We start from the raw sequence: 25,328 nt of genomic DNA, 5'->3' as shown, positions 1-25,328 counted from the left end.
TAGTGCATACTTACACTTTTTTCTTTTTTGGAATAGGATATTGCTTTGTTCATCTTTATCCTGTGTCTAAATATATTAGTTTGCTAGTATTACACACAATATGGAATGAGTAGGATTTTCCCATTAGAAGTAATTACTACTTTATTATCAACATGGGACAAAACATATTGGAAGATTATTCTCATTCTTCTGGTACTTTGTAAAGAATAAATACAATAAGAATTTTGTAGTGGAAAAATAAATATAATTATTTTTTGAAAACTATTCTTTTTTATTATACTCTAAATTCTGGGATACATGTGCAGAACATGCAGGTTTGTTACATAGGTATACATGTGCCATGGTGGTTTGCTGCACCCACCAACCCACCATCTACATTAGGTATTTCTCCTAATGCTCTCCCTCGTCTAATCCCCAAGCCCCCGACAGACCCCGGTGTGTGATGTTCCCCTCCCTGGGCCCATATTTAATAACTGGTGTTGGGAAAACTAGCTAGCCATATGCAGAAAACTGAAACTGGACCCTTTCCTTACAATGTATACAAAAATTAACTCAAGATGGTAAAGATTTAAACATGAGATCTAAAACCATAAAAACCCTAGAAGAAAACCTAGGCAATACCATTCAGGACATAGGCATGGGCAAAGAATTCATGACTAAAACACCAAAAGCAATGGCAACAAAAGCCAAAATTGACAAATGAGATCTAATGAAACTAAAGAGCTTCTGCACAGCAAAAGAAACTATCATCAGAGTGAAGAGGCAACCTACAGAATGTGAGAAAATTTTTGTAATCAATCCATCTGGCAAAGGGCTAATATCCAGAATCTACAAGGCTCTTAAACAAATTTACAAGAAAAAAACAACCCCATCAAAAAGTAGGCAAAGGATATAAACAGACACGTCTCAAAAGAAGACATTTATGGGCCCAACAAACATGAAAAAAAGCTCATCATCACTGGTCATTAGAGAAATGCAAATCAAAACCACAATGAGATACCATCTCAAGCCAGTCAGAATGGAGATCATTAAAGTCAGGAAACAACAGATGCTGGAGAGGATGTGGAGAAATAGGAACGCTTTTACACTGTTGGTGGGAGTGTAAATTAGTTCAACCATTGTGGAAGACAGTGTGGCGATTCCTCAAGGATCTAGAACCAGAAATACCATTTGACCCAGCGATCCCATTACTGGGTATATACCCAAAGGATTATAAATCATTCTACTATAAGACACATGCACACGTATGTTTATTGCAGCACTATTTACAATAGCAAAGACTTGGAACCGACCCAAATGTCCATCAATGATAGACTGTATAAAGAAAAAGTGGCACATATACACCATGGAATACTATGCAGCCATAAAACAGGATGAGTTCATTTCCTTTTCAGGGACATAGATGAAGCTGGAAACTATCATTCTTAGCACACTAACATAGGAACAGAAAACCAAACACTGCATGTTCTCACTCATAAGTGGAAGCTAAACAATGAGAACATATGGACACAGAGAGGGGAACATCACACCCCAGGGTCTGTCGCAGGGTGAGGGTCTAGGGGAGGGATAGCATTAGGAGAAATATCTAATGTAGATGACGGGCTGATGGGTGCAGCAAACCACCATGGCATGTGTATATAACAAACCTATGGCATCTATGTAACAAACCTGCACGTTCTGCACATGTATCCCAGAACAGGTATCCCAGAAGTATAATAAAAAAGAAAAGCCTTCAAGAATTAATTATATTTATTTTTCCACTACAAAATGCTTATTATATCTATTCTTTACAAAGTACCAGAAGAATGAGAATAATCTTCCAATATTTTTTGTCCCATGTTGATAAAGTAGTAATTACTTCTAATGGGCAAATTCTACTCATTCCACATTGTGTGTAATACTAGCAAACTAACATAGTTAGACACAGGATAAAGATGAACAAAGGAATATCCTATTCTTAAAAAAGTGTAAGTATGCACTAAATTGTGAAACAAGGTAAAGAAATACATAGATATCATAAAAGAAATATTAAATATACTAAGATATGCCTACATATACTTTTCTTAGATCTAAGACAAATGAAAGTACCTCTGTCTTTTTGTCTTGCCACATTTAAATTCCTTTTGAGAAGTCAGGGCTTCGGAGAGCAGGTGTGAAAAGACTAATGGGGTTTTGGGTGAGGATTAGAAGTACTAGTGACAGGAGTTTGTTGGAGCCAAGAAGCATGAGGAAGGGAATATATATTTTGCCTCCAAATTTAAAAACAATTATAAGTTGATAAAAAGAAAAGCCAAACTGAAGATAAAATATAGAAGCCACTAAACATAAAGCTAGCAGAAAGGCCAGATGAGATAATTCTGCAGTGATCCATTCCAGATGAGGTCGTGTGGCAGTGTATTTACAGAAACACACTTAAAATTATGTGACATCAGTGGCATAATGCCATCACATGTGATTATTCAGTTAAATGCAGCTACAATTATTATTATGACTACTGTAATCATAATTGGACTTCGTCTGAAAACTTAGATGTAGTGAATTGGGAAGGGCAGTCTCGTGAAGGATTGCAAAAGTTAATACTCCGGTCAATCAAGTTGCTGTCATTTTATGAGGTGGAATTGTGAGAGTGTGCATTCATAATCCAAGCAACTACTGTGGAGATAGGAGGGAATGCATGGGATGTATCCAGGGGCTCCTCTGGAACACAAATACTGCTGGTAATTTGATAGAGCAGTCATCAGAAGTAGAACATTACACTATCACTGCTGTTCAAAATACTGAGGGGAAGGTGAGATGTCCTTCCTGCCCACCTTCACTCTACATGACATCAGGCAAGAGGTGATGTGGCCCTACTTTCACATAAGCTATCACCTTTGTCATCTTCAGAAGAAAGTCTACACCCATCGCATGGCATCACAAGGCTGCCTTTTTGCCTTTGTCATCTGATCCCATTTTGTCCCCAGAGCTGTCCTTTTATTATTCTCTTCCAGTCACCTTGTACCCACTGCTCCAGTCTCACTAAAGCATTTTAGCATCAAAATAACAGTAACAATTACCATGATATTTAACAGTAATAATAGTAATTATTATTATTGCTACTTCTTTAATATTCTTACTCTATGCTTAGCATGGTTTAACATCTTTACAATTATTCAGTCATTTAATCTTCACAAGAACTTTATGAAATAGGAGGTATTTTAATCCCCATTTTGGAGATGACTAAACTGCAGCACAGAGAGGTTAAGTAACTTTTCTAAGTTCACACAGCTAGAGAGTACCAACTATCTCATGTGTCTGTTTTTGCATACTCTGTTCATTCTGCTTGAATGCCCTTTCCTTTCTCCCTTTACCTAACTAAATCTCCTTCAAACTTCTGCTTTCTTTTTTCAATATTATAGTTTCTTAAATATTTCCTAGTAGGATTTTTAAAGCTTAACCTCAGTTTTCTAATTATTATATTTCTAAATTATGGCTATGAATTTTACTGCTCAAAACCACTGCTAACTAAATATTTGCTATAGTATACTTTCAATGTACATCTTTTTAAAAACCGGCATTTATTTATTCATGTATTAACTCAGTGATTTACTCAGTGCCTACCAGGTCCCAAGCACTATGCCAGTTAATGGGATGCAGACAAAAAACACAGGGACTTACTCTCAAGGAGCTCATAGTCTTACAGGGAAAGGATGGCAATTCTATCCCAGTTTCATACTCACTGTGATTCAAGAGATAAAAGTGTTTTTTAAATCATTGTATTATTTATAATATACCCATACTTAACATTTATTGTAATACATAATCATTTTAATGAAGATATTTGAAAAGTAATAACTAATGTTTTTCCTTAGGAAAAATTGTTTCTTTTTTATTCATAAAATTCAAATTATCGTCCTTTTCTAGTAGCTAACAGGGAAAACAATCAGCTAAGACAGCCATCTTATATTTTAACCCCGGCAGAGGATGTAAAAGTGAAATAGGTGATATTTATTGATCTCACAGTAGTTGCTTGAAAATTGAAGATTATCTTTCTAATTTGTGCAAAGACATAATTCTCCAGTCACTTAGAAAATTTTATTATCAGAGCAGTCACTGTTAAAAGATTAGAGGACTGAGATGCATGTTAACTGCTAGGAAAGATTATACAATGTCTAAAATATCAAGATATATTCGGGGGAAGTCAGTCATTTCCATCAATCAAATGTGTATCATGAAAGGTTTTTGGATGACAGCACCCCAGGGTGGTGTCCAAAATCCACACCAAATACAAACACATGGGTTAAGTTAGGCCATATACCTGATCAGTTGATATAAAGGAATTGAATTTTAAGACCCAAAAGTCGAGAGCAGAAAGGATTTAGAGGATATATTCAATACAAATAGAAGAAACATAAGCCCATTGAAGTCTAAAGAAAGGGACTGACCTGGCAAATACATAAACAGTATCGTGAACCTAAATCCATCTGAAGTTGTACCAGGACCAAAATAAATATTAACCCAACATTTAATTGGAATCCACTGAAACTTTCCAAACTGGATGCATTGATAAAAAAATCCAAAGACTCAGAACTTGTCTAGCCACTAAACTAAACTGCAGCACAGGAAAAAAAAATTATCCAAAACCTCAGCAAACAGACAAGCTGAGTGGAATAATGAATGTCTCAATCCAGCCAAGAGTACATACTTTATTTCTGAGCATCAGCTCCAGCATGTTTTGATGGATGGGAAATTTAATGTGCTAAGATACAGTAAAAGGTAAGAGTTGGTACTCAACAGAATTAATTCAGGCAATGCATTTTTAATACATTTTTTAAAGGATCACAAAGGGTAGACTAAAATATGTAGTTTTTTTTTTTTTTTACTATACTCTAAAAGCAGCCTCATTGAAAAAAGGATGTTCCAAGGGGCTAATCAACATTATTAAAGTAGCAAAGTCATCAAAGAAAATGAAAATGGCAAAATGACCGCAGGAACAGGCAAGAAAGCAGGTCAGAGCAACTTTTGAAGAAGCAGTTCTAGTGGCAATCATGGGGATAAATACAGGCTGTAGAGGGTGAAACTGCAGTTTGGTAGAAAAAGGCACAAGATAAACAGGATGGGAAAGGGTATTGTTTAGGACCTTAACATCCCCAAAATATGCAATATCATGTTTGTCCTTTAGCCGGTACCACTTCAAAAACTCAACCTGTTCAATCTTCAAGGAAAGTTTAAATAAAACCACATGAAATAAATGGAAATATTAACTATTCAAATCACAAAGAGAATTGACAATGATTACATTTTCTCTAAATATGCTTTTTTCATTTAACTGCAATATTTCTAAGATCCTATGTAGAGAAGTTTCATTTTAAATTTGGAACTTTAAAATCATCACTTCTCTCTTTCAGGATGTGAAATGTTATTGTCTCTCTAGCAATCATTTAGCTACGCAAAGTGAATTCATATGGACTTTTCTATACACTTCAGGGTGAGAGTCATTTTGCTCACTGTGCTAATTTTGACATTACCCCTGGAATACAGAATTTCTTTTTAAATATTTTATTATTGTGTTAGACATGTGAATTCTTGGGCAGTAGAGTGTACAAAATGCATATTTCTGTTTCCAAATTTTCTTGCTGTCGGGTTGTTTGCTTTTGATCTTTTTTTGGTTATCTTTTTGAGCTTATTATTATTATTATTATTATTTTGGGACGTAGCCTCTCTCTGTCACCCATGCTGGAGTGCAGCAGCTCACTGCAACCTGTGCCTTCCAGGTTCAAGCAATTCTCCTGCCTCAGCCTCCCGAGTAGCTGAAACTACAGGCATGAGCCACCACGCTCAGCTAATTTTTTGTATTTTTAGTAGAGACGGGGTTTCACTATGTTGATCAGGCTGGTCTCAGACTCCTGAGCTCAGGTGATCTGCCTGCCTCAGCCTCCCAAAGTGCTGGAATTATAGGTGTGAGCCACTGCGCCCCACCACTATACTATATTTTATCAACAAATTATTACATTGCAGCCTTTTAAAAAATTTGATTTCATACTATTTCATAGTGTTGTTTCTTAGCACCACATCTTTCTATGATTTGGAGGATTTTTCCTTATGTTATTTAATTTACAAGGTGAAGTGTGAGGCTATTACTAATCCTATTAAGACTATTACAAACTTCTTTGCCTTGTTTAAATGATAAAATGACTCCAAGTTATCCAATAAGTTTAAAGTAAAGATTACAAAGGTAACTATTATTGTCAGAAGGGACTAAAATATTACCCATCTCACATCTTTGTCCCTGCTACACTTCTGTGAAAATTCTCATTGTCAGTAAGATGGAAAAAGGCCAAAAAACTCAATTTCCAATATTTTCAAGACAGCATTTTTTTTACTTTGCCTCTTTTATTAAGATAAAGGTTATTTTCAGCCACAGTCCTGCAAAATGTGATTAGTTTTATATATATATATTTATTTATTTATTTTATTTTATTTTATTTTTTTTGAGACAGAGTCTCGCTCTGTCACCCAGACTGGAGTGTACTGGCAAGATCTCGGCTCACTGCAAGCTCCGCCTCCCAGGTTCACGCCATTCTCCTGCCTCAGCCTTCCGAGTAGCTGGGACTACAGGCGCCCGCCACCATGCCTGGCTAATTTTTGTATTTTTAGTAGAGACGGGGTTTCACCGTGTTAGCCATGATGGTTTCGATCTCCTGACCTCGTGATCCGCCCGTCTCGGCCTCCCAAAGTGCTGGGATTACAGGCGTGAGCCACCGCACCCGGCCTGTGATTAGTAATTTTAAGAGATGTGACTGCTTCCTTTAAATTTTATGCTCATTGAGATTAAGAAGAGGAGAAAACCACTAGCCTATATTGTCAAGGGTTTCAAGCATAACTGTCTAGAACACCATAAAGGGTTACAATTAATTTGGGGTTTCAAATACATTCAGAGTACAAACCTCTGTCTAGAACATGTAGCATATTCATTATATGAGGAAACCTAGTTGGAGGTGGGACAATAGCTTTCGTTCTCCTGTCTGAACCCTAAACTAGATCCCCAGTTCTCTAATACAACCCTGGGAGAAAGGAGGGATCCCTCAACACAACTGAACTGCCCACCAGCTCTGTAGGATGGGAAGTGTGAAACAGAACTTTACGAGGTTTAGGGCATGGCTCTTTATATTTTAGCAATGTCTGGATTACCTGGAAGGCTTCTAAAACACAGATTGTTGGCCCCCATCCCCAGAGTTTTTGACATAGAAGGTCTGGGGTGGGGCCCAGAGAGTTTGCATCTCTCATAAGCCCCAGGTAATGCTGTTGCTGCTGATCTGGGGCCACATTTTGAGAACACTGGCTTAGAAGAATTGTAAAGAAGTGGTGCATCTCCCAAACCTGGATCTGTTCACCTGCTCTAGTAATGGTGGGGACACACTGTGGAGAGCTTTGAATGTCAGATTCAGGAGATTCCTGTAAGAGACTCAACAATGGCAATTTTACACAATTCCTGGCACTCTTCTTATCACCTCATAAAATTTAAATTAGATATCACCTATGAAATACATCTGTGATATTCAGCCCTAGCTGGTTTTCAAATCTATGCAGTTCAGATATCCTCTGTATCAGGGCCCTGTCCCATCTCTTATAGGGCCTGGTCTAATCCTCCTTCCTCTCCCTACCACGTCCCAGTTCCCATCACCGTTAACAGATAACTGCCTCTGACTCCACCGAAGAAATGGGGGACCTTCTCTTCTTTCCTCCTTTCCCCTCCACTTCCATGTAGCTGAACCTGCCTGTAAGCCTTTTTTAAGTCTCACCAATATTCTGCCTCTTCTCCCTATCCTAAACCTGACATGGTCACTCGAAATCATCTTCCTCTGTTTTTTTCTTTTAATTTAATTTTTATTCCAATAGCTTTTGGAGTACAAGTCGCTTTTTGTTACATGGATGAATTGTATAGTGGTGAATTCTGTCCTCCATTTTTTAAACCATACACCTTCCATTGGCTCCTCTTCAGGCCGCAAATACACTCAGGTCTCTCAGAGAGTATAATAATAAAATCCTTTCTTGGCCTGGCTTTCCCTGCCAGTCGCCTCTCTATCTCCTTATGTTCACTGCCTCATGTCTGAAAGACTAGTCTATATTTTCTGTGTCTACTGTCTTCCCTTTTCACTCCACAACCACTCACAATCTGTCTCTAGTGCTCCACTAAAATTGTTCTCACTGAGGTCCACGTGACCCTCTTCTTGCCTTGCCATCTGTATATTTCTTGATATCTCTGGTGTTTAACAGCCTTTATCACATTCTTTAACGAGCATCCTGTTCTCACGCCTCAGCACCTGAAGCATTAGCAGCTCCAAGATTGCATTCATAGCCTCTTCAATATATGTTCTATTATACTTTTCACCTTTGGAATAAACGACTGATCACTGTCATATCTATATTTCTAACTCATCCTTTGCCCCTGAGCCTCAGTATTGCTGTCAACTGAATATTTGTGTCCCTCCAAAATTCCTATGTTGAAATTTGATCCCCACTGTGATAGTATTAAAAGGTGGGAACTTTAGGAGATGATTAGGTCATGAGGGCTCCACCCTCATGAATGGGATTAGTATCCTTATAAAGAGGCTTGAAGGAGCCTGTTTGCCCCTTCTTCCATGTGAGGATGCAAGAAGAAAGCACCATCTATGAGGCAGCGAGCACTCACCAGACACCAAATCTACTGGCACCTTGATCTTGGACATACCAGCCTCCAGAACTGTGAGCAATAAAGACTGTTGTTTATAAGTTACCCACTCTAAGATGTTTTGTTATAGAACCCTGAATGGACTAAGACAAGCATCTTCAATTACCTTGTGGGAATTTCCAGACACCTCAGTCTAAGCATGCCCAGACCGCTGATTTCCTACCTCTAACCCAAGCCCACTCCTCCCCTTGTATGTCCTGTCTCAGTCACTGGCACCACCATTCTTCACTCAGATGCTAACGGCAGAAATATCAGAATCATCACTGACTCCCCTCTCAAATCAGGTCTGCTGGTCACTGCATCTGATTGATTTTATTTCTCAGATTGGTGTTCCCCTCTAGAAGCTCACTGCCTAAATTCTGGCTCTCACCTCATTGACCAAACTAGACTTACAACTGGCTTCTTGTCTCCAGGCTTAACACAATGGTATGGAAAAGAACACAGTCTTTGGGGTCACTCAAATCTGAATTTGAATTCCAGTTTCCCCAGTTATTCACTAAGCACATCAGGCAAGTTATTTAAGCTCTCTTGTGCCTATTTCCTCTTACATAAAATGCGATACTAATATCTACTCAAAGGTTTATTGTGAGCATTTAAGGAACTAATGTATTTCAAATATTTAGCACAATGCCTAGTACACAGTATAACCTCGATAAATGTTGATCTTGGCTCCCCATACAAATTCATCTTCCATAGTATTCCAAAGCAAACTCCTTAAAATCAAATTTTGATTAATTCCCCCCTAAAATGACTTGCCATCACCTAGAAAATAAAAATAAATCAACACAATCAAGTATACACCTATCTTTGCAGCCTCATTCCCTAAATGGATCCCAACCTTCCAGTCATTTGGATGAAAATGGCTGCTTGGACATTTGTTGACTCAGCTGCCTGGCCCGGTTCTGTGATTGCCAGGTAAACCACTCCAACAAAGTTTCTGCTCCAATGTGGTCTTCCCTGACAGTGGTTAATGATGAAACTTGGTGTGGCAGGGGGTGCTGTGGGAGTAAAGGGAGGGCAATGTAATGTGTTTTAATTCCCTCTCCCTTCATGCTAACCTCATTATGCTAGAATATGCAATGATTAGCATCCTCTTCTGAATCCTTAGCCCCTTTCATTCCATCTCCCCTTCCCATTCCCACTGGGATCTCAGAGCATTTTCTAGAAATCTCTATTAGCACTTATTTCACCTGAACAAATCACTCACTGCACTCTCCTTTCCTGATGTTTCCACAACTCCCCTGCCCCACATCTCTTATTCCATGATAAATGCCTTTGCCTCCACCCTCAGCTTTCTCATGGGAAGCTACCTCTCCTGCCTGCCTCAATGGAATCCTAGCTCTGCCCTAACCTCACCACCTCTTCTGCCATCTCCTCAGGTAGAAGCTGTTCATTATCATGTATTCTATCTCAAGATAGTGAGAGGGTCAGCTTCTCACTTGCTCTCCAGTGCTATTTTACCGCTCCTTAGTCCTCCAGTAAAAAGTCCTATTTATTTTAAGCTCAGGCCATCTGGCTGTACCATTCTCTACCTCTTTTGATCTCTCCTCCTAATTCACTGAGGACTTTGGTACTGTGATCACTGTTTCCTTTTCCATCCCAGTCTAGCTATTTTCTGGCCTGCTCCAAAGCCCACAGCACACCAGCACCTTGACCTTTTGTTTCTGTGACCTCCTCATCTGCAGTGAATTCCACCCTCACTAGACTTCAGCTATACACATGACCACATCCTTGACTTTTTAAAAAAATCACTTGGAACTATTTCTGTTGTGAAATGCTAAATCAAAACATCCCACATTCTAACAGTAATCTCTTTTGTTACTAATTCTCTTATTCAATTACTTCCTTCATCCTTGTTCTTTGATCTTATAGGGGCATCCAATCCCTTGCTCCCTTTACTTTCTCCTGTCTGCTTTTATTTCCTTTCTGCTCCAGCCTAACATCCTTTCTTGTCCATATCTCCCAATTCCTTGCTCTATTTTCCCTCCATCGCACTGTGGTAAGGCTCCTGCCCCACATCCATCTAAGTCCCCTCATTCATGCCCATATTTCCACTGCTATCCTTTCTTGGAGGAAATTGGTCCTGAAGATTGAAGCTGCTAAAACATTTTGATTTCTGACCATAACTGGACCCACCACACTGACCAGAGTCCATCTTTCATTCCCCAATCAGCTCTTCCTATTATTCTCCTCTGTGATCAGCTGAAATCTGCTCCCTTCAGTAGCTCCACGTCCTACTCAGCAGAGTATTTAACCCCCCTACAGCATTAAGAAAATAGCGATCACAGGAGAGTTTGCTCTGCCTTCCTTCACTAAATCTACACACGGACACACACATGATCCCATCCTTACCTGCTCTTCTGTTACAACAGAAGAGATGTTGCTGCTCAGATTTAAAATTCACTTCCCTGCCCATGCTATGAATTCATTCACGGCAACCTTTTCATGGCCCTTTCTCTACCTTACACTTACAGATTTTCTACTCTCCTTCACTGGCTCTTCCACAGCAGCAACATCCCTGAGCTCTCTATAATCTCAAGAAAAAAAAAAGCAAAGAAAACATCTTGATTTTAATGCTTTCCACTCATTCTTTAATGCATTGTAATTTTTGTCCCACCCTCAACAAACTCCAAAGACACTGCTTTTGCCATGGACACTAGTGGCTTCTGAGTTGCTAAATACAATGGACATATTCCCGTCCTGATGTTTCTTCTCTGAAGTATTTGCCATTATTACTAATTCCTTTTTCTGCCTTTTAAAGGTTCTTTATTAGAGAAAATTTTAAACATATTCAGACATAGGAGACTAATATCAATCATCCAGCTTCAATAATTAGCAATCATGACCAATGTTAGTCACCTACATTCACAAGCTCTCCCATTCCCAACTGCTTATTTTGAAGCAAATCACTAATATCATATAATTTCTTCTGTATTTCGATATGCATCCCTAAAAGGTAACACCATTTAAAGTGATCATAACAATTATTGGCTGGGCACGGTGGCTCATGCCTGTAATCCTAGAACTTTGGGAGGCCGAGGCGGGCGGATCATGAGGTCAGGAGTTCGAGACCAGCCTGACCAACATGGTGAAACTCCATCTCCACTAAAAATACAAAAATTAGCCAGTTGTGGTGGCAGGCACCTGTAATCCCAGCTACTCAGGAGGCTAAGGCAGGAGAATTGCTTGAACTAGAAGGTGGAGGTTGCAGTGAGCTGAGATGGTGCCACTGCACTCCAGTGTGGTCAAAAGAGAGAGCTCCATTTCAAAAAAAAAAAAAAAATTACTAAAAATAGTACTTCATAAATATCATCAAATATACAGTTAGTATTTGCATTTCCCTGGTAGTCTTCTAAAGTTTTTCACCTGGTGCTTGTTTGAATCATGATCTATGTAAGATCCATATTTTAAGATCCACTGAAATGTCCCAAGTTTTATTTTGTTCTGCTTTTTTAATACATTGTTTCCGCTTCCAATTTGCCCTTGAGGAAAAAGTTTTGGTTTTGTTGCAGAAACTAAATCAGTTGTCCTGTAGATATGCCAGCAGTTTGGGTTTGGCTGATTGCATCCCTGTGGTGTTATTTAATGTTTTGCATCTGTATCTTCTAAATTCAGAGATCTGGAGGATTGATAAGATTCAGATTCAACTTTGGGTGTCAGCCTACTTCAAAGGTGGTATTGTGTATTTCCATAATTATGAAAAAGGTTGTTTCTATTTTTACAATATTGTCAGCAATAATCATTGCCTAGATTATGGTATTTGCAAAATGGTGATTTTTCAAATTCTTTTCTTTCTTTCTTTCTTTCTTTCTTTCTTTCTTTCTTTCTTTCTTTCTTTCTTTCTCTCTCTCTCTCTTTCTTTCTTTCCCTTCCTTCCTTCCTTCCTTCCTTCCTTCCTTCCTTCCTTTCCTTCCTTCCTTCCTTCCTTCCTTCCTTCCTTCCTTCCTTCCTTCCTTCCTTCCTTCCTTCCTTCCTTCCTTCCTTCATTCCTTCCTTTCTTCCTTCCTTCCTTTCTTGAGATGGAGTCTTGCTCTGTCACCAGGTTGGAGTGCAGTGGCACGATCTCGGTTCACTACAACCTCCGACTCCCTGGTTCAAGTGATTCTCCTGCCTCAGCCTCCCAAGCCTCCCTAGTGGCTGAGATTATAGACACACCTCACCACGCCCAGCTAACTTTTGTATTTTTAGTAGAGACAAGTATTCACTATGTTGGGCAGGATGGTCTCGATCTCCTCCCAAAGTGCTGGGATTACAGGTGTGAGCCACAGTGCCCGGCCCATTTTTTATTCCTATATTAGCGGAAATGCTGTAAAGAAAATGTCCCCTCATCAATTATTTAGTAACCCTGAAATACAATTCATATAGAAAAGACAGACTAAATGTTTGATTCTTTCATTTACTCACTGGTGAGTTTGTTTACCTAGTATTCTCCATAGGTGGCCAATGAGGTTTTTTGTTTGTTTGTTTTCTTCAGTATTGTTATGAACTCATGAATCTATTACTCTTATCAATGTTGTCAGGGCCAAAAGAAGCTTACTCAACTTGGCTTCCAAGTCCTTTGACAAAAACTTTGTAGTGTTTGGTAGCATTTTTGCTTGTTATAATAAAATAATATCAGTTTATTTTATACATTTCCTGCTCCACACCTACAATCAGTAATTTCTTCAGGGATCCCTGGTTTCCTTGAGTGGGAAACCAGTATTTGGGGAGCACATCCTGGGCATCAGGAAGGTCACTGCTATTGAACTGGTCACTGTTCCTAGATCTTTTTGTGGTCAGAGCAGTGAATATGTATTCTTTTATATTGAAAGATAATACATGCCATGAGTTCTTATACTTCCCACTCAGATTCAGGATTACTACAGAATTGTTACTTAACTGCACGAGTCTGTATCTCCTTCCAACCAAGCTGATAATCTCAGTTCTCAATGACACCAACATAGTAATTTAACTTATGTTATGATACAAATACAAAGGTCTCAGGATAACAGTAGAAATGTGACAACCAGCAATATGAGTACTAGAAGTAGTTTAGATCTTTTTTTTTTTTTTTTTGGTAGTTTAAAAAAATTGTTAAAATATATCCCGGTTAGGAATGTATACCAAACATACAGCGTTTTAAAGTCACTTCAAATCATTATTTAATGAATTTTGCTACCCATTTGAACCACATTAAGGTTGATTCATGTTACTTTAAATTTTTTAGGAATCAATTTTTAAATTTATTTCATTTTCTTTTATAACTATGTAAAATATTTACATGGTTCCGAAATCAAATGTGAAAATAAGGTATATTCAAATAAGCTAGCTATTATTTTTTTCTTTTAGCTTCCTGTCTTCCTGTAAGTAACTTTTGTGTTTATCCTTTCAACTTCTAAGTATATATTAATATAATTATAAACAATGATAATATACAATATACTATTTGCACTTCTCTCCACTTTGCTTTACTCGTTTAAAAACGTATCTTAGGGACCACTCCATCATAGTACATAGAAGTTTTCTTCATTTTTTCTTATACCTCAATAATATTACTCCCTTGGGTGGAGGTGCCGTACTTTTGATTCACCCAGCACTCTATTGATAGATATTTTGGAGTTGTATTCATTCTTTTGCTATTCAAGTAATCTTTCAATGAATGTCCTTCCGCATATGTCTTCTTTCTTATTTTTGCAGTATATCTTTGGCATAGATTCCCAGAAGTGGAAATTGTTCTGTTCAAACATGTATTATTTTTAGATACTGCTAAGTCCTCTTCCATAGTGTTGAGCCATTTTGCATTTCCAATGGCAATGTATGAGAATAGCTGGTTTATTTCGGCCTCATCACAGAGCGTGTTGCAAAACTTAGATTTTTGTCAATCTGATAGTTGAAAATATGTTTCTCAACTTGGTTTTAATTTTAATTTCTCTTATAAATAAGGTTGTTATCTTTTCATATAGTTAAAAGCAAATTCTGTCCTCTTGACATGGTTTTTTCCATTAATACCCATGAAGCCGCAAAGAAAATTCTAATTTGTCTTCTATTTCCTGGGTTACTTTTTAATCTCCCTTTTCTAGTTCAATTTCTCCCGTTTATTTCCTAAGTATTGCTCTCCCTCCAGATTGCATGTTAGCGTTTCTTTTAAAATCCACTCCTGGGTCAGGTGTGTGGCTCATGCCTGTAATCCCAGCACTTTGGGAGGCCAAGGCGGGCACATCATTTGAGGTCAGGAGTTCGAGACCAGCCCGGCCAACATGGCAAAACCCCATCTCAACTAAAAACACAAAAATTAGCCAGGCGTGGTGGTGTGTGCTGTGGAATCCCAGCTACTAGGGAGCTTGAGGCAGGAGAAACACTTGAACCTGGGAGGCAGAGGCTGCAGTGAGCCAAGATAGTGCCACTGCACTCCAGCCTGGGTAACAGAGTGAGACCGTGTAAAAAAAAAAAATACACTCACTTGTGAAGATCACTGCTATTCTAGTGCATACAGGCTGCTGGGAGGTCTCTCTCTTCTTCCGACTCACATATCAAACTGCCTAATGGAGATCTTGAAATGAGATCTTGAATGCCCCTCCCGGGCACTTTTAGCTCAGCATGTGCAAAGCTCTTCCCCAGCATGTTCTTCCACTGCTGTTCTCCAGTGCAGTGAATGCTACAACTCACCAGCTGCCCAGGTCATAAACCTAGGTTATCTGCTGATGACTCCCTCTCCTACCTTCCTTCTATCAAATCAATCACCAATTTCTGTGGCTTTTATCTCTTAAATGGTTCTCAAATTCATTTATTTCTCTCCATCTCAGACTGCTGGTTTAAGTCAACGTTATTTCTTTCCTAGATTACTGCGCCTTCCTTCCAAGTGGTCTCTGCTTTTCTTCTTGCTCTCAAGCATGGACAGAATCACCTTTTATTTTATTTTATTTTGAGATGGAGTCTGGCTCTGTCGCCCAGGCTGGAACGCAGTGGCCCATCTCGGCTCACTGCAACCTCCGCCTCCCAGGTTCAAGCGATTTTCCTGCCTCAGCCTCCAGAGTAGCTGGGACTATGGACATGTGCCACCATACATGGCTAATTTTTGTATTTTTAGTAGAAATGGGGCTTTACCATGTTGGCCAGGCTGGTCTCAAATTTCTGACCTCAAGCGATCCACCCACCTTGGCCTCCCAAAATGCTGGGATTACAGATGTGAGCCACTGCTCCCGGCCAGAATTACCTTTTAAAATATAACATAGGGTCATTTGCCAGCTTAAAAACCTCCAACAGCTCACAATAAAAATAAACAACCAACCAACGAACCAAACAAAAAAAGAACCCAAGTCCCAAATCATATATTTCCATAGGTACATATGTAAGAAAGTAGATACCACCAAGCTCCAGAACATAGACATGAAACTGATAAAAGTTTGCCTCTGGGGAGGGGACTGAGGTGCAGGCAGTGAAGGGATGTTGTGGATGGGGTTGGGGTTGGTAGAGAAGGACTGCAGCTTTATCATTATTTGAATTGTTTGAATTTTTTATAATTAGAATGTTTTCAAGTATTACCTACATGTTTAAAAATAAGTGAAATGGGCCAGGTGTGGTGGCTCACGCTTGTAATCCCAGCACTTTGGGAGGCCGAGGAGGGCAGGTCACAAGGTCTGGAGATCGAGACCATGGTGAAACCCTGTCTCTACTAAAAATACAAAAAAATTAGCCTGGCATGGTGGTGGACGCCTGTAGTCCCAGCTACTCAGGAGGCTGAGGCAGGAGAATGGCGTGAACCCAGGAGGCGAAGCATGTAGTGAGCCAAGATCGGGCCACTGCACTCCAGCCTGGGTGACAGAGTGAGACTCTGTCTCAAAAAAATAAATAAATAAAAATGAAAATAAATAAATAAAAATAAAAATAAATAAGTAAAATGGACTAGCTCTGAGGCAGACTGGCCTCACCAGAAGGTATATGAATTCCCAGTGCCAGGTTGCCTGGAAGAGGCTTTAGGGACAACTGTTTCCAAGGAATGAAAAACCATCTTCAGCCCTTATAATATATCTGAGAATTTCAGTCAAGATATTCTTACCTTTGTGGTCCACAGTTTGACAGTCCAGTCAAATGATGATGTGACAAACAGGTGAGAAAAGTCGATTGGGCCCACTGCCATGTGGCAGTTAATTCCTGTCACTGGCCCTTGGTGACCTTCAAAGACCTCACCAATACCTGCTTTGCTGTAGGAAAAGCACACATGAGCAGAAATCCAGTGACCTCTGAAAAGCAGTGATTGCTTAAAAAACAAAACAAAATTAAAAAACCCCTCAACTCTGCATGATTACTTCTCCATAATTTAGAACAACCACACACCATCAAAATGAAATCATTTTTACAGTTATCCTGAAAGAAATTGTTTGCAAATATGTTACCCTAGTTTTGATTATTTAAAAACAATGTTGGGCAATGTAATCTTTTTAAAATACAGAATTTAATATCAACATTTATTATTTAATTCCTTTTGCGGAATTCCTCAAAGCCTATCATTGTTGATGCAGTTATTTTAATGGAAACAAATACACTTCAGTCTCAGAAGCTTTTATATTTATAAGATTATTTTATTCTTGAGATAGCATTTTGCACATGGTCTGCTTTATCTTCTTTTGGGGAGCCTACTGACTATAAAACTCCATCTATCCTTGAAGAAACAATCATTTTTTTTTTTTTGAGGAAATTTCTTAAGTTAACATAGTTAAAAATGTAACACTTTGTGGAAACCCTTGTCACCACAAAATAATGCACATAATTTAAATATAATATGGAGAAAATAATGTTTTCTCTTTACTGAAAACAGAAGAGAGATTTACAAATCCTTTGTAAATTCCATACGGGCAGGTATCTTGTCTTTCTTCTTGCCAAGTGTCTGGCATATAGTAAGTGCTCAATATATTTGTTGAATAAGCTAGCTAATATAAAAACAGACAAACTTATGTCTCAGTCCTTTTTTAAGAGAGAAGCACGTTTGAGAAATAATGATAGACATTTAAAAAATTACACACCGACAAATATTGCTTATTTAACTAAGCTGGTATTATTTGCAGTCCTCTATTATCACTTAGTATTCTGCATGCAATCATATACAATTAGGAAGATGTGAGAAAACATACCACAAATGCTGTATTTAAAATATTCATGTGCACAAGTTTATAAATATGACAAATACGTAGGAATTGTAGAATCCTAATATTATGTCACTAAGAATAAAAATGAGTTCAGTTATTAAAACGTTTGGGCCTCTGGAGCACCAATAAATGTCAATGTGCTTAGCAAAATTTGGAATCACGAGCAAAGTGTGGCAGTGCGTGTTCCATGTAACAGGCACTCAAAAATTACGCCCAGTGAAACTGCTAACAGCAGTTCCACACATGATCATTTAAATTTGTTCTAATGAACCTGAGGAACTGATCTTTGAAGTGGCCCCTGTTGAGACTCCACTTGCTCTTAACAGCATCCTGAAAGGGTTTATAGGGTGCAAAATGAGGACCTTGTTTAATTTATGGAAGTGGATTTGCACCTTCTCTATGTTAGGTGAAAAATAACAATCCCCTGCTTCTCCCCCATTTAGAATGACTACAAAGCCAATGCCTGCTATGTTACAATTTTACTAAGGTCTGTATTTTCTATTTCAGATGGATGGACCAATGTAAAAGCAAAATTAAGCTTGTAAAAAGATTTGTGGTGTGTGCCACAGGGACCCTTCTTTTGAACCAAAGTGCATATTCTGATAGTGCTTAAAAAGTACAATAGCCACAGAACAAGAATGTTCATCATGTAAGATGTTACTCACTTTATAGCAATGAAAAAAATCTGGAAATTATCAATGAATGTATTCTATAGCCTTTGCAGATAATTAAGGACCTAGGTAAAACCATGGGTTAAGTCAACTGAACCTATGCCCTGTTGATTCTAATACACATATAGATAAAGCTGTGACTCCAGGTCTGGCCTATTATACTCTCTATGCCTCTAGTGCCACTTAAGACATTCTACTCATGCTCCAGATGTTTGTGTATTTATCTTTCCCACTGTCATCAGTTTTTTTGAAGAGAGAAACCAGGCTTACACGACGTCTGTAGGCCTTGTAGCACCTAACAATGCACTTTGCTCAAAGTAGGCATACAACAAATGTATTTATAAATGAATAACTTTATCAAATTTTTTTATGCTTTGATAAAGCTTTAATGTGTGGTTCTAGCCAGCTTTTATGAAGGAGGATCATTGGGAATGGACTGTGAGGCATATCTTCCGAAATCATGTTTGAATCATGTGAGGGGGCAAATACTGCTTGTTTCTATGTGCAGAACAGCAGGGACATCACAGCTTGTATAGTTTGAATGGAAAAAGTCACACAGCTGAGCCATGGATGCTTGTTATTTCTACAGATCACAGAAACACAGGGATATGAGCTTGGAACAATTTGTGGTTCTTCATTAAATCTTAATAGCCTGGGATGAGTGCAAGAGATGAAAAAAAATAAATACATGGAATAAGAACTACTAAATTAAAACAGAAATTAAGCACCGGTGTGAACATAGTGACCCTTTCAAAAGATGTGAGGTCAACTGTTAAGTTTTGCATGCAATTTTACAATCTAGTCCAAACTAGTGGATTCCACTTTATACTGACAACTCTCTCTTCCAGGGGCATTGTGAATCTCTCAGTTAAGGCAGAGTTCTTATCTATCACGTGGGAACTGCATGGCGGTTTGTGTGACTCACTCTGTTCTGATCCCTCTGACTGGGAGGAAGGGTTTTAAGGCAGTTCTCTAGATTGTATGGATTACATTATATATCATTTCTTTATCATTTCTTTATCCCCAATATATATTATTAGCTCCACACTTACTATGTCCTAGGTACTGTGCAGGAAATCAAAGATGAAATGGAAATAATGTAGTACAAGAAAAATGGCAGATGAATGAACTAAAATATGATTAATGCTATTGTAGAAACATTAAAAAAATATGAAATTGTCAACTTGACAGCCGATAGTCCTATCCCACTTATTCTACTTTAATTTTCTCCATAGCACTTATCATCCTAAACTATATATTTATTTGCTTATTAGCAGTTTACCCTCAACTAGAATATGAACTCTAGGTCTGTCTTGTCCTTTAATGTATCCTTTTGATGGTGCCTGGCACATGGTAGGTTCTTAGTAAATATTTCTTGGAAGAGTGAATGAATAAAATAAATGAAAATTCTATGGGACTTAAAAGTGGGAGTGGTTTTCTTTGCTCAAGAGTCAGGAAAGGTTTCACATGGAATGATCTCTGTGCTGACTCTTGAATGATGAGGAGGAATTAACAGGCCAAGAAGGGAGAAGTGCTAGACCTGGTAAAAGAAGTTGAGTATACAAACTCAATGAAGCAAGGAGGGATAAGAAATATTTGGGGATTGTTATCTCTGATGGGCACATGTCTAGACCCTGAAGGTATGCAGAGATGCTGGGAAGGTGCCAGTGGTCTCTTATGATATGCTCAGAAGCTTCAGTGGTTTTCCCTTAAGGCAGTGTGAACCACCATAGACTTATGAACAGCTAATGACCAGAGCAGATGTAGCTCTTTAAGATAATGAAGACTTGAAGTTGTGCTTTCCATTTTTTCAGAGATGTTTTCTCATAATGCAAGGTGGTTAAAATCCAGAATGTGATAACAGACTTTCGGAAATGAAGAACATATCATCAGTAAGGAAACAGAAAATCACCTTCCATGACGACAAGCCGTGTAGACTGTACCTTCCTCGCTGCCAACCACGAAGTTATTGACATCTCCTGTTGGGAAAGCCATTCCGGTAACAGCGACAGACTTGGACTTATTGTACACCAGCTCCATGCTCTCCTACCAAAACATGGTGTGGTTACATTTCCATCTGTCAACTCCTTGCCATGCCAAAGATAGCACGGAAAAATCATTTGGCTAAATCGTCTGTTTGCTTTTCACACAGCGTTACAAAAGACCCCGGCTGTGCCAGAAACCATGCTTTACTGCCCCTGACATTCATGCTTCTGTGGATCTCTGGTTTCAGGCCGGCTGGATTTCATCAGCATGTGCTGCTGCTTCTTAAGTCAGGCAGAGATGACAGGTGAGAATTTTGAAACTAATGGTGCAGAAACTAAAGATAATACTGTAATGGTTACACTTGTCAGCTCCAGGCTTTAATAAAACACACAATACCCTTGTATTTACAAACATTTTCAAAATCAATTGTTCGTGAGAATACACATGTATTAATATCAGATGTACTAAGCACATTTGTCAAAGCAGGAGTATGTGTCCTCCATGGACTAAAACCAGAAAGTTGTCACTCAGGTCATAAAAACCAGATTTCAACAGGGACTAGATTTCATGCAGGGCAGCCACTGGGTGAATAGGCTATAAGCCTGAAAAGAACAATATTTAAATATGTATTTAAAATAGCAAATGGAAGTCTTTCTTTTATATAATATGATTTTTTAATTGAGAATTAAAGATTCCTAATCTTAAAAGATATACTGCTGATTAAGTTTAATGACAGAAAAGAATAATCAATTATAACTAATATCCCTGAGTATTTCTGGCTATTTATATCAAATAGCCTATTTTGTGTGTCTCAAATAATTAAAAAAAAATCATTCTGAGGTATCATATCATTATAGTTGCTTGAGAGTTTAGTCTTTCTTGTGCAAATGGACGACCATTTAGGCCAAGGAGTCCATTAAATTGAAAGTGCAAGCTAACAGTCTAAGTAGCACAGACAAATTCTGATCCTGTGATGTGTTCAAAGTTTGTGATATCCATGCATAGGGAGCACATCAGCAACTGGGATAAGGGAGAGGATGCTGTGACTATGTCATACAGAAAACTGGATCATCCAGTGATCTGCTTCACCGCTAAAATTAGCAACAAGGAAGGAAAAGTCCCTTTACCCATTTGGGAGAGAGAAAAACCAGGACAACTGTTAGATGCCCCTATTCCTCCCTGCCATCCATGGAAACCATGTCATGAAATCTTCCATCTTTGTATAGACACAGGAGTCTGTAGCATGCTAAAACTAATACAAATAGACTTAGAACCAACATACGACTGGTTTTAACCTAAACAAATAGGTGTAATGAGCAAAATGGGCAATTAAAAATTCCTAAATAGAGGGTTTGCTCTTATGTCTGTTTATAATCTCCAGGCTTTTAAAAGAAAACAAAACATTGCTGAGAATTTTAAGACAAAGCCATAAAATACGAATCCCTCCAGGCCTCTCTAATGTTAAAGATCAGCAAAAATAGAGGAACTTCAATTGTAAGCCACTCGTTAGCACTCTCTCTTTTTTCTTCCTAAAATTATTTTTAAAAACTTAGTATTCTTTACATCTGTATTTTGTGGAAACTTAAAGGAGGTTGGTTCTTCACAGTTTCCATATTTCCTTTTGTATATGTGTATGTGTGTGTGTATAATAAAATAATAGTTATTTTTTGAAGAGACAAAGTCTCACTCTGTCACCCAGACTGGAGTGCAGTGGTGTGATAATAGTTCACTGCAACCTCAAACTCCTGGGCTCAAGCAATCCTCCTGCCTGACCCTCCCAAGGAACTTGGACTACAGACATATGCTACCACACCCAGCTAATTTTTTAAGTTTTGGTAGAAAAACTAAAGCTGTGTTGCCTAGGCTGGTCTTGAACTCCTAGGCTCAAATGATTCTCCCACCTCGGCCTCCCAAAGTGCCGGGATTACAAGTGTGAAGCACCGTGCCCTGTCTCCTTATGTACATTTTGAAACTTTAACTTCTTATAAAATTGTGTGACAGACATTCTAGTGTTTTTATCCTGGGAAAGAATACGGGAATGTTAACATTGAGAATTATCTCCTAGATATCGTTTTGCAGTTTTCTTCATGTTTCCTTACATTTTGGTCAAAGGCTACAATGACTTCTTCTCTGTTATTTTTGGCTGCAGGATAGTGAATACTGTTTTTTCACACAAAGAAATATGGAAAAGTGTGTGTGTATGTGTTCATGTGTGTATGTGTATGTCTTGTGTGTTTGTCTACATAGGCATATCTTGCAAGTTGCATTTAGTTGCCTCCCTTTGACAGTCTCTCCCACTTCTATTCCTTTGTTTGGTTCCCATTGTTGCAATCAGTATTGGTTTGCAGACTTGGGAACTTTTTCATTTTTGACTTCTCATTTACTGAGCAAGGAATGACAGGAGCCATACTAACAAACATTCCAGAGGTGAAAACAGATGGTTTGATAAATTCTTCATAGACACAGGCTGTTGTCTAGGCCACGGATACAAGCAAGGGCTTGGATTTCTGTTTTGCTGGGTTACCTTCCCTCCAATGCAAGTACCCATAACGGATTGCTCTGCTGAGCTCCAACCTCGTTTGCATCTATTCAACAATACTGTAGGGTAAGTACAATTCATACCATAGGTAACTTCCATAATTACTATGATTTAGAATGGATTATTTCATTTTCACTTGAAACTGACCTAAGGATTAATGTATTACAATAATTACATGATTTGTGGTAAAGGAAATGGATTTTGGCTTCAAGAGAAGATTGCTGAAAGCAAGCCCTAGTCTTTCAAGTGCATCCATTGGTTTTAGCTCCTCTAGGATGTGAGGGTTTGGCTTTTAGGAACTATGTTCCATTAAGCAGGTATGTCTTTTAACCAGGATGGTGTTATGTGTAGGGAAAAACAAACCCACCTGTGGAGTTGAGAGCATGTCCAGGCTCCAGGAACACATTTTGCCATCAGTGGAGACAGTGATGAGGTTATGAGCATTCTGGGTCCCAACAACATTTACACAGTACACGGGATGCTGCAAAAACACAAACAAGGAGGATCAGACACAGATCCAAGAGGAAATGCTTACATTTGAGTGTCAAACACATTACTCTAAAACAAGGATTAAAGAGTGACATAATCCTATACTATAATACAAGCGTCAGGTCATTTGCTGCTTTTCATTTGAACCTGATTTCTTTCTGAAAGCTCTGGCAGCAACACATAATAGTGGAAATACTTACAAAGCTTCACCTTGTTCAGTCAGAATGCAATGCAGTGGAACAGAAGGAAGCTAGAACAAATGAGGTTTGATGGGGCAGAGGCAATGCAGGGAAGTGAATTTGGATTACTTGAACAAGTCTCCACTGCATAGTCTGGCTTCTAAGCTCAACAAGAGTGATGGAAAAAGACAGTCTTCAAAAGGGTAGAACTACTGACTTTTGGAAGGAATATATGTTACTAAATCTGGAGTTTAATGTGTTATAGTCACAATGCCAAACACTTGTTAACATTCTTTATACAAAGTGGTTAATATTCATACCATTTTAATCTGGGGGAGAGATACTGGTGGTGAGATTATTGGCACAGTGTACCTAGTGAGATAAAATTAGCTTCTTTTACGTTACTACAAAATCTAGGATAATAATATATTTATTTTTCAAAATACCATTTGCAGTAGTATAGAGGCTTAGATTTGGCCAGGGCATTGAGAAAGGTCATGTATACATCCCGGGAACCATACACAAGATGCTATAACCCTCTGTCATACTCTTGTGGGTTATCCCACTCTGCAGAATTCTAAACGGTAGGGTAAAATCATTTGCAGCTGTGTATTAGACACTAAATGGAAGGTTACCATGAGCAGAACCTACAGCAATTTGGGTTAGATTTCAGGCAGTTCAGCCATCAGTGGCCAAACCACACTTACTTGGTGCTTCTTTGTGTAAATAGCTGACAGTATAAGTCTTACCCTTGATGAGTTACTGTCCATAATACCTAGCCACAACTACAATGAAACAATATTTAATATTGGAAAGTTGATATTGTGTAAAGGATGGTTCCCAAACTATTATTATCATATAAACTGCTGGTCAGAAGGAGTGGTAATAATCATCTAACGTAGCTACTCATCTGCCTCAACCAAGAGGTCGTTCAAACTCTGCTTAAACACCTTCCTTAAAGGGCAGCCAATTTTCACAGTATCCTGGGGGAATTTTTTCTTCCACTAATGGGGATAAAGAAAGTTTAAGGAGATACTTTCAGTGCATTGCCCTCTGGGACCAAACTAATCAAGTCAAAACAGTACAACTTTTTGAATATTTATAGACAGTTGTTCCCTATTACTCCTCTCCCTGCCAAATCTTTTCTTACCCAGACTGTCACTAATTCCCTCATCTGTTCCTTGGGTACCTGGTTTTCAAAACCTTCCCTATCTTGGTGAATCTCTTTTGAAAATGCTGTATTTTGTCTGAGTTCCTCTTTCAGTGAGGTTCTGAGAATCAAACAGAACTGTCTACCTATAATCTGACCAGCAGAATATAGAAATCTGGGTAGCATTGAATTATCACTTTTCATGTGATAAAAAAATATGCCTGCATTTAATGCATGCTAAGATTACATCTGCTTTTTTGACAATTATATTACCTATTTCCCCCATGCCTATGGATAGTCAGCTAAGTCCCTATGTCTTTCACACCATGTCCCTACTGAAACTTCCAAATGAATCAGCCTCAGTGGATCTGCACAGTGGTAAGTACAGCAGAGATCTGAAGCTAAATGTTATCCCAATCAATTCTCTAAGTATCAGGAGGGCTGATTGGTTGTGGGATTGTAGGCAATGCTCTTTCCCAAGT

The 25,328-nt window shown here is 38.5% G+C and overlaps 1 protein-coding gene across 5 annotated transcripts in view; it reads right to left on the bottom strand.

Moving 5' to 3' along the window:
• DYNC1I1 (dynein cytoplasmic 1 intermediate chain 1) overlaps positions 1-25,328 on the bottom strand; it is a 318,520-nt gene that overhangs the window by 43,061 nt on the left and 250,131 nt on the right. For all 5 annotated transcript variants that reach the window (XM_050782914.1, XM_050782917.1, XM_050782915.1 and 2 more), the window contains 3 exons: positions 23,396-23,509; positions 20,416-20,549; positions 16,746-16,890 (listed from right to left, as the gene is read on the bottom strand). In XM_050782914.1, coding sequence (XP_050638871.1) covers positions 16,746-16,890; positions 20,416-20,549; positions 23,396-23,509 — 393 coding nt within the window. The remainder of the gene's footprint in view (positions 1-16,745; positions 16,891-20,415; positions 20,550-23,395; positions 23,510-25,328) is intronic.

Source organism: Macaca thibetana, chromosome 3 (assembly GCF_024542745.1).
Source record: "Macaca thibetana thibetana isolate TM-01 chromosome 3, ASM2454274v1, whole genome shotgun sequence".
Taxonomy (NCBI): domain Eukaryota; kingdom Metazoa; phylum Chordata; class Mammalia; order Primates; family Cercopithecidae; genus Macaca; species Macaca thibetana.
Note: the sequence above shows the minus strand (reverse complement) of the source record. Positions and strands in the feature narration are given on the sequence as shown.